General features: G+C 35.0%; 1 protein-coding gene across 15 annotated transcripts in view; it reads right to left on the reverse strand.

Moving 5' to 3' along the window:
• LOC126735097 (obscurin-like) overlaps nucleotides 1–15,042 on the reverse strand; it is a 168,588-nt gene that overhangs the window by 14,108 nt on the left and 139,438 nt on the right. For all 15 annotated transcript variants that reach the window (XM_050439044.1, XM_050439027.1, XM_050438999.1 and 12 more), the window contains 9 exons: nucleotides 13,478–13,864; nucleotides 13,173–13,410; nucleotides 12,832–13,114; nucleotides 12,340–12,638; nucleotides 12,022–12,275; nucleotides 4,335–4,559; nucleotides 4,015–4,230; nucleotides 3,809–3,953; nucleotides 3,432–3,736 (listed from right to left, as the gene is read on the reverse strand). In XM_050439044.1, coding sequence (XP_050295001.1) covers nucleotides 3,432–3,736; nucleotides 3,809–3,953; nucleotides 4,015–4,230; nucleotides 4,335–4,559; nucleotides 12,022–12,275; nucleotides 12,340–12,638; nucleotides 12,832–13,114; nucleotides 13,173–13,410; nucleotides 13,478–13,864 — 2,352 coding nt within the window. The remainder of the gene's footprint in view (nucleotides 1–3,431; nucleotides 3,737–3,808; nucleotides 3,954–4,014; nucleotides 4,231–4,334; nucleotides 4,560–12,021; nucleotides 12,276–12,339; nucleotides 12,639–12,831; nucleotides 13,115–13,172; nucleotides 13,411–13,477; nucleotides 13,865–15,042) is intronic.

Genomic DNA, 15,042 nt, shown 5'->3' on the forward strand with positions numbered 1-15,042 from the left:
TACAGGTATGGCCACAGATGTAAATAGCCGTGCGGAGCAATTTACATCTGTGGTATGGCTTAGCAATGACCGGTCATAGGATTTACATGTAGTTGCGCCCCTCCAAATAATTATCGGGCATGAACGACTCTGATTGGTGCGACAAAAACAAGTTACGCCGGCAAGGCGCGGCGGCTTGATTTTGTCTTTGTCCATAGAGAAATGAATATTAATATTTTATGAATATTAATACTTTTAATTACTCTATGTCTTTGTCGAATCGGGATCATTTTACTTTCTTTCGACCGCTGACTGAGCGTAAGTTAGGTACTGGTTAACTGTGTTGCGTGTTAATAAACAAAACATGTCTACTTATACCGTTAAGCAAAAACACAAATTATTAAATGGTATTACTCGGGTAATTCAGCCGCGGATATTGTCGGTAGATTTGCCAATCAATCAGGCGGCCTTTTTAAGTACCCATTAAAATAGAAAACTTTCGCCGACATTTTTATTTATTTTATTTTTTCAGCAACAACTTCTAAAATAAATAAAAGACTTCATGCAGAATGTTTAATGTTCATTTTATGTAACAGAGTTTTATTTCGTTTTGCGGCAATAAAGATGGCAAAATAAGTTGAGTATTTGACATAGGCTAGCATATCGTAATTTTTCTCTGGTTAAGAAGGCATCAAACTGCACTTCCCCGTTGGTAGCGAGCGACTAAACCAAAGCAAAGCACCAATGCCAAAAATGATAAGATCAACGTCGGTTCTGCCGTCAGGTTTGTAGAGAAAAAGTTACGACTTCCCCTCAACGCGGCGCGATCACTCCCTATCACTGATATTTCCACTTGCCAGCCAGACCTGTGTAAGGGCGCCACATCTGATACCAATTTTCGTGTTTTTGGGCATTGAAAATTCATATTTTTGTCTGTATGGACAACGAAAGGATGAAATTTGGCATGTCGTCTCTCAATACATTGAGAATGATGGAACCGTAAAGAATTTTTTTCTTCGGTAGTTCGAGTTGAAGTAAAAAATTTGCAAAAAAATGGGTAAAATTCCTTTCCCCGACGAGATCTCAAATTTAAAACCTCTAATTGACTTGAAATTTTCAGGACATAAAGGTTCTTGAGAGTCATGTCTGTATACTTAATTTGAAGAAAAAAAGTGTTTGGGCGAAAATGCTTAGTTTTACAGGAGAAATGACATATTTGGAGCTTTTGTTTGAAGAAATCATCGTTACATACGGCCGTATGTAACGATGTCGTGGTCCCATATGTCGAAATGATCTGGAAAGGGTAGTGACGATATGCGGAAACTTTAAATTTTTCGAATATAAGCATATTTTTTTATCGAATCGTCTTTATTAAGTCAGGAAAATTCGCCGCGTTTTGTTTACATAATTCTACACGTTCAAGGGCAATGGGTGAAGTAAGGATAAAGAAGCGACTGAAAATTAATCGAACGTAGTTGGTTTGTACAGAATAATAAGTGGATACAGAATAATAATATGGTAGCGTGGGACCAGGAAGGTGATGTCTAGCAACTTATTAATTATAACTGCGTCGTGTTCGTCTCGTGACGTCATTGATTAATTATTGATATTATGGCGATAATTTTAAATGGGTTTTTTAACAAATTATTAGAATAAATGTAAATATTAATAAATATGTATTTGTAATATACAGAGGGTATTAAAGTTTAGAGACATTTATGAGGATAATAAAAGTATAGTAATAGAATTATACCGGGAGTTTTAAGGTTTAGGGCATTTATAAGGAAAAAATGATTTATAATAATGGTAATAGTTATATCTATGGTATTTTAAAGTTTAAGGGCATTTTTAAATAAATTCATATACTTTTTTACATTTACACTTTTTTTAAGATAAAATTAATTAATTTCCAAAACTGTGAATTTTAGGGTCACGTGACTTTCATAACTCTTGTTATTGATTTGATTGGGTTGAAATTTGGTATTTGGAGTTTATTTAGGATGCAATTAATAAATTGTGACAGATATTTATTAGTCCGCTGAGTCCGCTACCACTCGAGAAAACCGACCTAAGCGCCAGCATTAACTAACCTAGGTAAGCCCCACAGTACCGTACTCCGCCGCCGCCAGCTCCTTCACTCTGCCGCTGTTGCCATCATGTAAGTATAGTAAATAAGAAGGTAGGCAAATCCCTTTTTCGTATTCCTGATTTCCACAGGATATACGCTGTTGCATGCCGGACCGTTACGGGGTAACCCTGTGTATTTCTTAACAAAGTGGTGTGGGCTGCGTGTCGGACCGTTACGAGGTAGCACCCTGCATTGGATATTACCTCCTTATTCCTAATATCCACAGGATACACGGCGTTGCGTGCCGAACCGTTATGGGGTAATGCTGTGGACTCCTTAATAAAGTGCAGAGGGCTACGTGATAGCACCCTGCATTGGATATTATCGCGTTATTCCCAACCCGACAACATTGCCATCTTCTACCTACATAATTAAGACCGCGTCTACAGACATTTTAAACAGAGTTGGCCAAGGTTGCGAGCGACCGCATTTATTTTCTATATTAGACCGCTTACATATTCTGTGGGTGCTTACCAATTCGATTAATACTGACCGTTTCGTGCTTTATTTTCTTTGGGCTGTATCTGATCCGTTTATTCACTGCCATAATTAACATGTATTGAATATGTACCGTATTGAATTTGCCGTATGTAAGGTTTATTAAGAATTGTTAGCAAAGAAATTAGATGCTAGGTTTGGGGATAAAGAAATGTGATTTTGTTAGAATGTTGCCTATTGTTTTACTCACACAGAAGACCTGGATTACTTTCTCCACTGTTTAAAGGCTACCCGATAGGTTGTGGTCTCTCATCCACATTAAATTTGAGGGTGGCGCCCGAGATAATGGTTTGATAGCCAACTACAGACTGTGAATAACCCAGAAGAACGAGAGGGGATTAAAAAAGTTAGTAAGCGCCAGTAATATCATTACAAAACTGTATTTGACATATTGAATTTGAAAGTCACGTGACTTTCATAACTCTTTTGCTATTGGTTTGATTGCTTTGAAATTTGGTATTTGAAGTTTATTTAGGACAAAATTAATACATTTTGACATATAACACATTATATTGACATAGAACGCGACTATATAAATACAATATCGTTCTTTGAAGCATGATACCCCAAGAACTGGTGCTCTCTTTAGTTGGCATATAAACTTTGGCCTCCGACTGACTAGACTTAAGTACACCTGATAATTTGTGTTTTTTTTAAGATTTTTTTTATGGCTCTTCACAGATAAGACCTAAACGTTCTAAACTGGTCACCACAAACCAAAAGTATAGGCGCGAAGCGACGATGTAGTATCCCCTTTGTTTCATTATACCATTTTTAAGGAAAATACCCAAATGCAAGTACACTAAAATAAACATAGTTCACTTACTTGAACCATTGTACGATAGGTGTAGGTTCTCCCACAGCCAAACAGGTCAATTCCAAATCTTTTCCTTCGACCATCGCGGTTAATTGGGGTTTCTCTCGGAAGAACGGACCGCGCCCGTCTTGTTTGCTTTCCAAAAAGGCTTCAGCTTCTACGTAAGTGTCCAGACGGGAGCCCAACTCGTGCTTCAACCTCCTGATGTACGGAGTATCGTGGGCCCCGTACTTATTGATCCTAGCCTTGCGTTCATCGTCGATCTCTTCGTCCATTATATCGGTGAATCTCCGACGTTCACGAATGATTGGAGTCTAAAATATCCCCCATTTTACGATTATTACGTTATTAAAACAGAAAATTATTTCAGTTGAATTCCCACTTACGCTCCAATCATATCCGTTATCATCGGAAAGAATATAAGCGGATCCGGGACTCCGGTTCACAGCGACTTTCATGTATTCGCGAAGGCGAACCGGAAAGTCAACGTCCCTGAGTTGGAGCAAATAAGTGTCCGGACCATTTTGGTAACTAAAATCGGTAGTTTTTTAGAATTAAAAAAAATTGACATATTGTGTGCTTTAAAACTTACTGGCTCTCAGACTTGATAACGCCAATTTCATAATTAAGTGGAGACCTGGACGGAAGCTGGTCCTCCCAAGTTCTAACCCTCGGCGCTTTCTCTCTTATCGGGGATGGCCTTGGAGTATAAGATTCACCTGGGGGATAAACCATCTTGGATGGATGCGTGAAAGCTCCTTCCAAGGGACGACGTCTAAACCAATTCCTGCACGATGCATTGTCATACCTGTCAAGAAGATATAAACTTTACTGGCTGTAGTTTTTATGTTTGACAGTTATAGAGTAAAAGTGGTTTTTAAATATTTCCTGTATTTGTTGTTATTGTCATACCATTCTCTATAAAGAGTCCAGTAGTCTCTAAGGTATCTGCTGCTTATCTGGAATTCATCCTGGTATCTCTTATCGCATCTTTCTAGCCACGAGTGTTTCAACGCTGCTCTCACGTCCATTCTGCCATCTGGATGATAAACGAGCAGCCTGGTGATGAAATCTCTTGCCTCTACACTGATGTTGGTCCACCATTCGTCTTCGAATATCCATTTGCCTTCTCGGATTCTACAAGGAAATAAAATGAAATACCCTATGGTCAAATAGAATTGGTTTAGTGTTTATTTTAACTAATGAAATCTTTTTTTTTATTGGAATAGTTGATTTGTTGGGATCTGTTGATTTTGTGGAATTGTAAGATTCTAAAAAATTAAACATAAATTGTTACTGGTTATAGTGAAGGACCTATAGCGTTCAGAATTTGACAAAATGAAAACCGAGGTCGAATTGAAAATGAAGATAAGACTAAATACTGAAAACTTAATGGATGACAATGGTACCAAGCTGAAAAATGGAATACTATTGGGAATAAGATCAAATTTTGATTTATAGTTGATCTCACTGTTAACGTCTGCAATTTATACAAGGTGTTTTAACACAAAACAATTTTTGGAATTTTAGACAATAGAAAAGAGTTTTAGAACAAAACCCTGAGGTTGGTATTATGAGCAAATATTATTAGCAATTTTTTTAAAACTCCATTCTAAACATTTTAGCTTAGAGAAACATTAGTTATATTCGATAAAATTATACTTGCGTCCAAATCTTGATCTTGACTGTCTTGCGGAAAAGAGTTTATAATGAAGTGTATATTTACCGCTTTAAAGTTAAATTATGAATAATAATAGTTATTAATTTATTATGTATGATTCTAAGGGCATACAGCTTCAAAATAAGTAAGTCGAAATTGTCAATGTATCTCGACGTGTTTTAGAGAAATGGAAAAGATTTTACACAATTCTGTTTTCAATAAAATGCTGCTATAATTTTTCTTTCGTCCAAGATATAAAAAAAAATTATAAATTAACGAATTTTTGAAAATACTCAGTAATGTCTTTAGTAAATAGAAAAAATATCAAAATTTAATTTAGTTTATTTAGAACATGTCTACGTTATTATGTTTAATTTGCACTGTTTTGGCTCTCTCGGTTAGCAATTTTTTATGTCAAATTAAATCAAGAGTTGCAAGAAAAAGTTAATTTTTATTTTATTATGTGAGTTATTTATGATCTTAAAGAATTGTTTTATTGAAAGAGTTTCGAATTGGAAAGTTCGATAGGTTCTTTTCTAAAACTGATATTGATATTTTTTACAAGAATGGGTACACGATTTAGAAGAAACAAATTAAGATTACTTACGGCCATAAATATTTTTACGAAAATCTATCACTGCCATTTCAACACTAGAACGGAAGAGACGCAGTTAACCCAAAGCAAAAATACTAACTGTGCACACCAATTGTATGTTAAAATTGAACGGAGACACTTGTCAAGTCAAAGTCGCAAAATGGCCATGCTTAATAGAATTCAAGAATGATCATAAGCATACCATCCTGTCAGCGGCTGCACTTCGCTATAGACCAACAGGAAATACAGCCAATAAACGTTTTCTTGAATTATTCCAGTATGGTCATAATGCTTCTAGTGCCTACCATACTTACCACCTTAGTTTCGTAATGATGGATTTATATAGAAAACTGTTTAGCCAAATAAGAAAAGGATCATGGGATGTTATATTAAGGTTCTTCTTATTAAGTTGCGTCTATCGTGCAACTTAGTATATAGTAGCGCAATTATTACCTCAGACAAATAAAATTCTCCTCGGGGATTCTTCAGGTAACTGTGACGTAGAAAACCACAGTCTACTTTTTTGTAACACAGTTTTGAAAATTCATTACTATGGCCAAGAATGAAATTTTAAAAAATGATACTTAACTGTATTAAAGATTATATAAAAACATTTTAACGTCAAGAATATTGATGATGCTAGAATAGTATCACAATTTTTGCTGATTGTGTAAAGAATATACTTAATCGGGTTGAAATGTGGTGTTCACTCTATAGAAATGATTTCATAGTTCGAGGATATGACATAAACAATTATATAGAGGTTGTTTCATTAGTGATGTTCCGTTTGTTAAAAGATATGCTTTTGGAAAGATAGAAGATATTTAACTTAACGTTATAGATTTTAATATAACGAATATTGAATATTTCGAGCCTTATCTTTGACAGAGCTTCTAAAACTGTTGCAAAAAAATATTTTCTAAACAAAAGGGACAACGAAGTTTACAACATAACCAATATTGGAAACATGAAGTTTAGAGTGAACAGTTCAAGAGATCTAGAAACTTGGTACGACGTAGATTTGTCTGTTTTTGAATATTCATGCCTAATTGGATATAATAGCCACCATTGCAAGCACCAAGGGATTATTGCAATAAATATGATATATTTACAGCAACTACTATATTATTACTTTCCTCCAAACATATATCCTTTATGAAATGGCGTTGGAAAAAATTGTAAGTTCAATTAATTTTGATATAGTAAAAATTTTTAAAATTACAGCAACGAACTCAAACCAGAGATTCTTCTGTCTAAAAGCAGCAGGACCAGCAGACACATGTTTATGATGAAGCGAACAGTAATGCCATGGAACTTGCTGATAAGAATTTAATTATGTCAAAACTTGCCTTGAATCTTTTGGCCCTAATATTTGGAGAATTATAGTAAATATTAGAGATGAAACGGATAGTTGTTTGGCCGGATACCGGATACCGAATAATCGGCGGGCAGCGAGGCCGGAGGGCCGAATATCTGGCGGCCGGATATCCTGCCATCGAAATCGGGTTTATTCGACGTCTTTCGTTTAAAATTCGATTTTATCGACTGGGGGCATGTCGTGGCGTCGGTTCCATATTAGTTTAGTTTCTGCGTAGTTTGACCGGGCGCGTGTTGTTGGTGACGTTTCAAAATCGGTTTAGTTCCTGCGTAGAGAGTACAGATAGTTTTATTGTTTAGAAGTTCTAAATATGTCGTCGAACACAAAAAGGTCGCCAATATGGCAATATTTTGACATAAATAAGGACAACAATAGGTTGGCTGACTGTTTGCTGTGCCAGCTTCAAATATCTCGGGGCGGAAAAGGAGAAAAGGCTGGTAAGTGTGTGTATGTTTAGTTATTTTCGGCTAAATTTAGAAATTACCTACATATATTCTAGGTACTTCCGCCATAACTATCCACGTAAAATCATCCAAAACATCCCGAGAAGTTTCCTTTGCTTAACAAAGCTAAAGGCAAAGAAGAAACTACCATGCTTGAGACGTCTGGTGCCTCTAGTACAAGTTCGTTTTTGAGAACGACAGAAAAGCAGTTAACTTTATCAGAATGCGTTGAGAGAAAACAAGTTTGGAATGTTAATGATTTAAAGGCAAAAAAATATCATTATTTGATTGCAGAAATGATTGCACTACATAATGAGCCGCTAGGTATCGTAGAAAGAGTTGGATTTAAAAGACTTCTTCTACATGCTTTACCTCGCTATGAATTACCAAGTCGCACATATATAACCCAAAAAATTATTCCAGATATCTACAACAGAATTATTGAAAAAATCAAAGGAAGCATTTCAAATGCTCAAATGTCACTTCTGATATATGGACGTGTGCGCACAATAACTCTAGCTTTCTGAGTTTCACAGCTCATTGGGTGTCTCCGGAATTCCAACTTCAACACGGAGTTCTTGCTATGAAACCATTCTCCGGAGCCCACACAGGGGAAAACATAGCAAATGAACTCAATGCTATTGCAGATCGATGGGATATTCACCAAAACCAAATACATGTACTTGTTCATGACAGCGGTGCAAACATGGTGAAAGGTGTTTGCATGGCAGAGTATAGTTCTGCCAGATGTTTCGTTCATTCGCTTCAGAGGGTTGTTACTGAGTCATTAAAGATACAGCCCGAAGTAATCGAAATGATAAGCAAAGGCAGACGTCTCGTTACACATTTTAATCATTCGGGGTTAGCTCAAGAAAAACTGTTGGCAATTCAAAAGGAGTTGAGTTTACCCGAACATCAATTAGTGCAGGATATCAGCACGAGGTGGAATTCCACGTTTTATATGTCAGAACGCTTGTTAGAACAAAAACGTGCTATATCCCTTTATATTGCCGATTACGACATACTGACTAATTTAACGACTCACGAGTGTTGTCTGACGGAACAATGTGTCAAATTTTTGAAGCCATTCGAAGAGATAACTAAAATCACAAGTGCTGGTCTCTCCTGCATATCCGAAGTAATACCGCATCTAGCAGCATTGAAAAAATACCTATGCAAGGATAAGACTGCGCAACGAACAGCTGATTTACCTCATATGAGAGCTGCTTTAAAATCAGAATTGAATTCTCGTTTTAGCTCATTATCTACAGATCCGAATTATCTTATTGCAACTTTCTTGGACCCCAGATTCAAAACAAACTATTTAGGGACTCTCGAAGCTGAAAGAGCGCGACAAAAGATCTTGTTAGAGTTTTTAAAAATGACTTGCGACGAGTCCTCCAGCAGCAGTGATACATCGCCATCATCCACATGACTCGCGATTCCCACGACACCTTTTGGGATTGTTTCAATGAAATAGCAGATGAAAATAATAGTCAAAGTCATCAAAGTCAAAATCAAGCGAAAAATCCAATTGCAAGAGAGATTGACGGTTATTTGAAGACAGTTCGAATTGATCACAACCGGGATCCGTACGCTTGGTGGTCGGCTAATTTACAAGAGTATCCCAATTTGATGAAGTTTGCCAAAGTATACCTTTCAGCTCCTTGCAGCAGTGTTTTCAGTGAGAGGCTGTTTTCCGAAGCAGGTTTGGTTTACAAAAACAAGCAAAATCGCCTGTTGCCGGCAAACGCTGAAAATTTGGTGTTCATTCACCATAATTTACTACTTCTTAATTTTGACTATTAGGTATATGTATTTTTACTTTTAAAATATTTTTAGGTGTACATTTTAAGAATTCCTTTGCGGTTTTTTTAATATGTGGTTGAGTTGTTCTAGTCTAGTATACTTAAGGATTACAAATAGGGGAAGTCTTTATCTCCAAGAAAAATGCATGTAGGTCACTTAGGTAAATGTATTATGCATTTCGGCTGTGTAAACAGCCATCATCAGATACTAAAATAAAATAAAATACATGTAATTCAGGACAATTTTAAAAAAGAGCTTATTCGCTATAACAATATAGATTTAGAACTTACCAGAACATTACAAAAAACATATACGTTCATCAAATAAACCAAAAAATTACCCGTTATCGGGAAAAAAACAACAATAAATAAAAGAATTAAAATTAAAAACATAGTACAATAAGGACATCTACGATTTAAAATATAAAATTTATACTAAGGACGATACAGATTTCTACATATTAAAAGAAGGTACTATAAGGAACTATTGTATATTAGCGTTGCGTTAAAGAAAATATTTTAAATTTTGACTAATACAAATATTATAAGATAAGATGAAAGAGTTAGAAACAATAAAGGTAAAAGTTATTTTCTAGGGCTAATTGAATCAAAAAAGCGTAAACTGTCAAACTTGGTTTGCTCATTAATGTATGTGCAGTCTGGGGAGTTTATGGCCCTATTTATTTCAAATGCTTCCAACAAGTCCAATTGTAACCCTTACTCACAAACATGCAGAACCTTTGTGTTAGGTCCCGGATCAAAACTATGCCCAGACTCTAATATGTGGTTCGCAAAAGGAGAATTGGTATTGTTAATAAAAGTATTTTTATTTCGCGTGATAAGTCTTAAATGTTCGTTGACTCTGACTTCAGAAGAAAGGGTTACAATTGGACTTGTTGGAAGCATGTGAAATAAATAGGGCCATAAACTCCCCAGACTGCACATACATTAATGAGCAAACCAAGTTTGACAGTTTACGCTTTTTTGATTCAATTAGCCCTAGAAAATAACTTTTACCTTTATTGTTTCTAACTCTTTCATCTTATCTTATAATATTTGTATTAGTCAAAATTTAAAATATTTCCTTTAACGCAACGCTAATATACAATAGTTCCTTATAGTACCTTCTTTTAATATATAGAAATCTGTATCGTCCTTAGTATAAATTTTATATTTTAAATCGTAGATGTCCTTATTGTACTATGTTTTTAATTTTAATTCTTTTATTTATTGTTGTTTTTTTCCCGATAACGGGTAATTTTTTGGTTTATTTGGTGAACGTATATGTTTTTTGTAATGTTCTGGTAAGTTCTAAATCTGTATTGTTAAAGCGAATAAGCTCTTTTTTAAAATTGTCCTGAATTACCTGTATTTTATTTTATTTTAGTATCTGATGATGGCTGTTTACACAGCCGAAATGCATAATACATTTACCTAAGTGACCTACATGCATTTTTCTTGGAGATAAAGACTTCCCCTATTTGTAATCTTTATATACGCATTCTCCTACAAAATATGGACTTCTATTCAACTAGTATACTTAAAACTTTTAAGTAGCTACAATTTTCTTTTTTTAGCTTTTACTATTTTATAACGAATAATTTAGTTTTTCAGATGGTTTCTATTACTTTGTTATCTTCAATAAAAGCTATTACAAGTATAGTTCGACTATTTTTTGTTATTTACGTTACTGTTTAAATATCCGGTATTCGGCCGGATACTGAGCCAATATCCGCCATCCGGCCGGATAGTAAATGTAGACCGGATAGGCCGGATACCGGATAGTTACCGGATATCCGTTTCATCTCTAGTAAATATGCCAAATTAAATCAGTCTTTGATATCAGGCAAGCATTATGGTTTTAATCAGGGTGTTATTGAAATACCGTAAAAAAAATCGGGGGATGATAATACTTCTAAAAATAGGAAAAAAAGTCCCTATAAGTATAGGGAGGAAAATGCATATTAAGGGAGTTGAAAGGTTGAATTTAAATTATAAGATTTCGAAAAAAAACCCTCTGCTATCAATTTTGACTCTAAATCAAATGGTGATACTGAAAAAAAAATGGAAAATCGCAAAGGGTAATTTTTGCAAGAGTAGGGGCTTGTATCGTGAATAATTTAAGGTTATTTTTTTCCAACGTGGGCTCATTTTTTGAAGACCATATACTTTTTCCTACAAAAAAGGTACTCTTATTGCACATCGCTGAGAGCGATAGTTTTCGAGAAAATTGAAGACAAAGAGTTTGCTCTGATGGATTGCTAACTGGTTAATTAACTTAAACTTAATGAAAGTTATGGCTTGAGTTATGGTTTCAGAAGTAACCAAGTAGTTATTAAATAATTAATAAAAAAATCAAAATTTCATGATTTTTAAAACATCTTACTGCTTTAAAAAATGAAATAAACCAAATATCAAAATACCCTATTAAATGCATACTTATTTGATTCATTGAAGGTATGCGGTCTTATCAATTTATTTATTATGCATGTACGCAAAAGACATGTTTTCGTTCACAAGTATTTTTGTCAGTCAGTTATAAATTGTAATAATATAATCAGTATAAATGTATATTATTATGTAGAAACGGTCTTTTGACTAAACGCTTTTTGAAAGTGACTAGGAGAAAAAAAGAGTAAAAGGTTTTTACTTTACCTTGAAGAAGAAGAAGCCAATAAATTTGACACGGAATGTCCTATATATTATTATACTTACTTGGTAAGAGTTTCCCTATCATTGGCCCCTCTAAACGGTGATCTCCCAGAAAGCAAAATATAAGTGATGATGCCGACGCTCCACATATCATGGCCATAACCCACTCCTTCATTGTTGGCACATTCCGGACTGACATACTCGGGCATTCCATATAATAACGGATAGAGATGCGCAATACTGATTTGCCTGGATAAGCTGAAATCGGTGATCTTCAAGTCGTCTCCGCCTGGATGCGCGATCAACAGATCCCCAAGCTAAAAAAGAATCACAGCAAATAACCTTAGGACCTCCTGAATAATTTTTTTTTTTTGATTTTACATTAAGACCCAAGTGTCCGTAACCTCTTCCATGAATGTATTCCAGGCCCTGAAGCAGCTGTCTCATGAATCCGGCGATGTCGCTCTCGGTGTAATAATCCATCTTAAGCAAATAATCGGGAACCAGTTCTCCACCACCTCCCAATTCCATAATGATAGCCAAAGTGTCGTCGGTTTCATAAGCGTCGTGAAGAGAAATCAGCTTTTTGTGACGCAGCTGATTAAGAACGTCCAGTTCATTGTACATCCACGGACGCAGCTCGCCTCTGCCGTGCATCACCTTTGCCGCCCAATTGCGACCTGATAATCAATAAGTAATTGGTTTTTAACATCCAAGACAGAAATCAGACATAAATTATTCTTAAGGTTTGAAATTGAGAATAGACGTGAAGGAATCCCATAATTCCTTTTAGTCCCAAAAACTGACCTTATTAAGTAACTAAATTAAAAAATTAAGCCTTTAATTAAACTTAAATTGATCAAATACTTTTACCGTTAACTCTTTCGACACCGTGGTAAGTTATTCCTTGGGTGCCTCTACCAAGTTCATCTCCCAAGTCATAGTAATCAGTGTAAAGCCTTTTATGGGGTCTAATGGGAGAAATGTTGGTATAAGTTCTAATTCCGTATTCTTGGTCGTTATCCTCCACGTATAACATTGCGCTGGCCGATGCCGATCCGGCAACATTCCTGGCAGCCACGGAATAAAGTCCTTCGTCCTTATAAATGACATCGTTGATTGTGAGAATTGTCGTATCAGGTTCTTTAAAGTTGATCTAAAAACGTGTTTTTTTTTTGTGAAATTTCATGCGGTATCGTTGGTGCAAAAGTTACTTTAATACGGGTTGAAGCAGCCAAAGGTTTCCAGTCTCTGTACCATTTGATTTCTGGATATGGAACCCCAACGATTCTGGCTACGAATTGCACCCTGCCCCTCACCATTCCGTATTCGATGTCCGGTCTCTGGATGAAGTAAGGAACCTCAGCGATTTCCAGTCTGACTCTCTGTCTGGCTTCACCATGTTCATTTCTGGCTACGCATTCGTACCAACCTACATCTCTGTCTAACATTCTAAAAAAATTATGAAATTTCACTTAAATTCATTAATTTAGTTTACAATTTTCAGAGTAATACTGACTTGTTAATAAATAAAGTGGCTTGTCCATTCCTAGTGTAACTCCAATCGAACCTACCGCCAGGCTCAATAAGTTCATCGTTAAAATAAAAGTTAACTTTAGGCTTTGGATAACCATAAACGAACCAGAACAAGTTAGTGCTCTGGTCTTTCACTCCATATTGGGTGGGATGCTCCTGTCTCAAGAACACCGGGGCTTGAGCCATCCCATCGTGCGGAGGCCTCTCAATGTCGAAATCCTTAGGGAAATAGGGAGAAGTGTCCGGTCTAAAGTCAATTTCTGGCGGCAAATAAGGACGGAACTTCGGTAAATCTGGTTCGAGTTTTTGTCGGTGGGTGACGGCGTACGGTGACGGATCACTTACTCCATATTTGTTTTCTACACGGACCCTAGAAAAAATTTTAATGATTCATTTATATGATGTATGCTGTTTTAGTAAATTAGGCTTGTTATGTTTATCACATTAATAGTGAGTTTTAAGTGATAATAGTTGGCGCAGACGGTAGGATCTGTATAACGTTGGTAAAACAGGGAAAATTCAACTTTTCCACTGTTTTCTTTTATTTTGTCTGGAAATTGTCTCTCTAGCATTTCATTGTTAATTTGTCGTATTATACTGATTTTCAGTACTTAATATAACAGGGTGGTCCAATTTAAACGTCATTAATTTTAATACGTGATAGCGAATTTAAAAAGAAATAGACTTTCATTATACAATTTTTCTCAAAAATATTTAATAACAAAGATACAGGTTGTTAAACTTAAGAATAATTATTTGATTATTTAAAAATTTCAATTTTAAATAAATTTCACATGCAGGTTATTGTAGTGAATTGTCAATTACTGATAAAGCCAATTTTTAAAAAGATTGCCAGTGGCGTAACATACTTTGTTTCAAATCTGCGAGTTGATAAAATATTCTTTTATTCTCCATTTAATTTAGAAAAAAAGTTACTCTTGCAAAATTATGATTTAGGACACTGTTTTTTAAAATATCTTAGTTTAATTATACAGAAATGCCAGTTAAAATGCTGCAAAAACTTTGAAAAAAAAAAGAAAATAGCTTGAATCTTAAATTAAACCTGTCAAATGAAATAATGACTTAAGGTAACTTTTGATCATCTTTTATATTCAACTTTTTTACAAATCCAAGCCCGATTTCCTTTTTTTTATGAATTTTAGCAGGTATTTCTGAACAATTAAATTAAGATATTTTAAAAACAGTGCCTTAAATAATAATTTTTCGAGAGTAACTTTTTTTCCAAATTAAATGGAGAATCTAACAGTTGACTTTTTATAAAAAAATATTTTATCACCTCGCAGATTTGAGGCAAAAAAGGAACAAGTTCCTCCGTATGTTACGCCATTGGCAATCTTTTTAAAAAGTAGCTTCATCAATATTTGACAAACTTTAACACCCTGTATCTTTGTTAGTAAACATTTATGAGAAAAATTTTATAATGAAAGTCTATTTCTTTTTCATTCTTTTTTATTAAAATTAATGACGTTTAAACTGAACCACCCTGTAAAACCGAAGTGAAATACATGAAATAAATAAGACATGGAA

Source organism: Anthonomus grandis, chromosome 1 (genome assembly GCF_022605725.1).
Source record: "Anthonomus grandis grandis chromosome 1, icAntGran1.3, whole genome shotgun sequence".
Taxonomy (NCBI): Eukaryota; Metazoa; Arthropoda; class Insecta; order Coleoptera; family Curculionidae; genus Anthonomus; species Anthonomus grandis.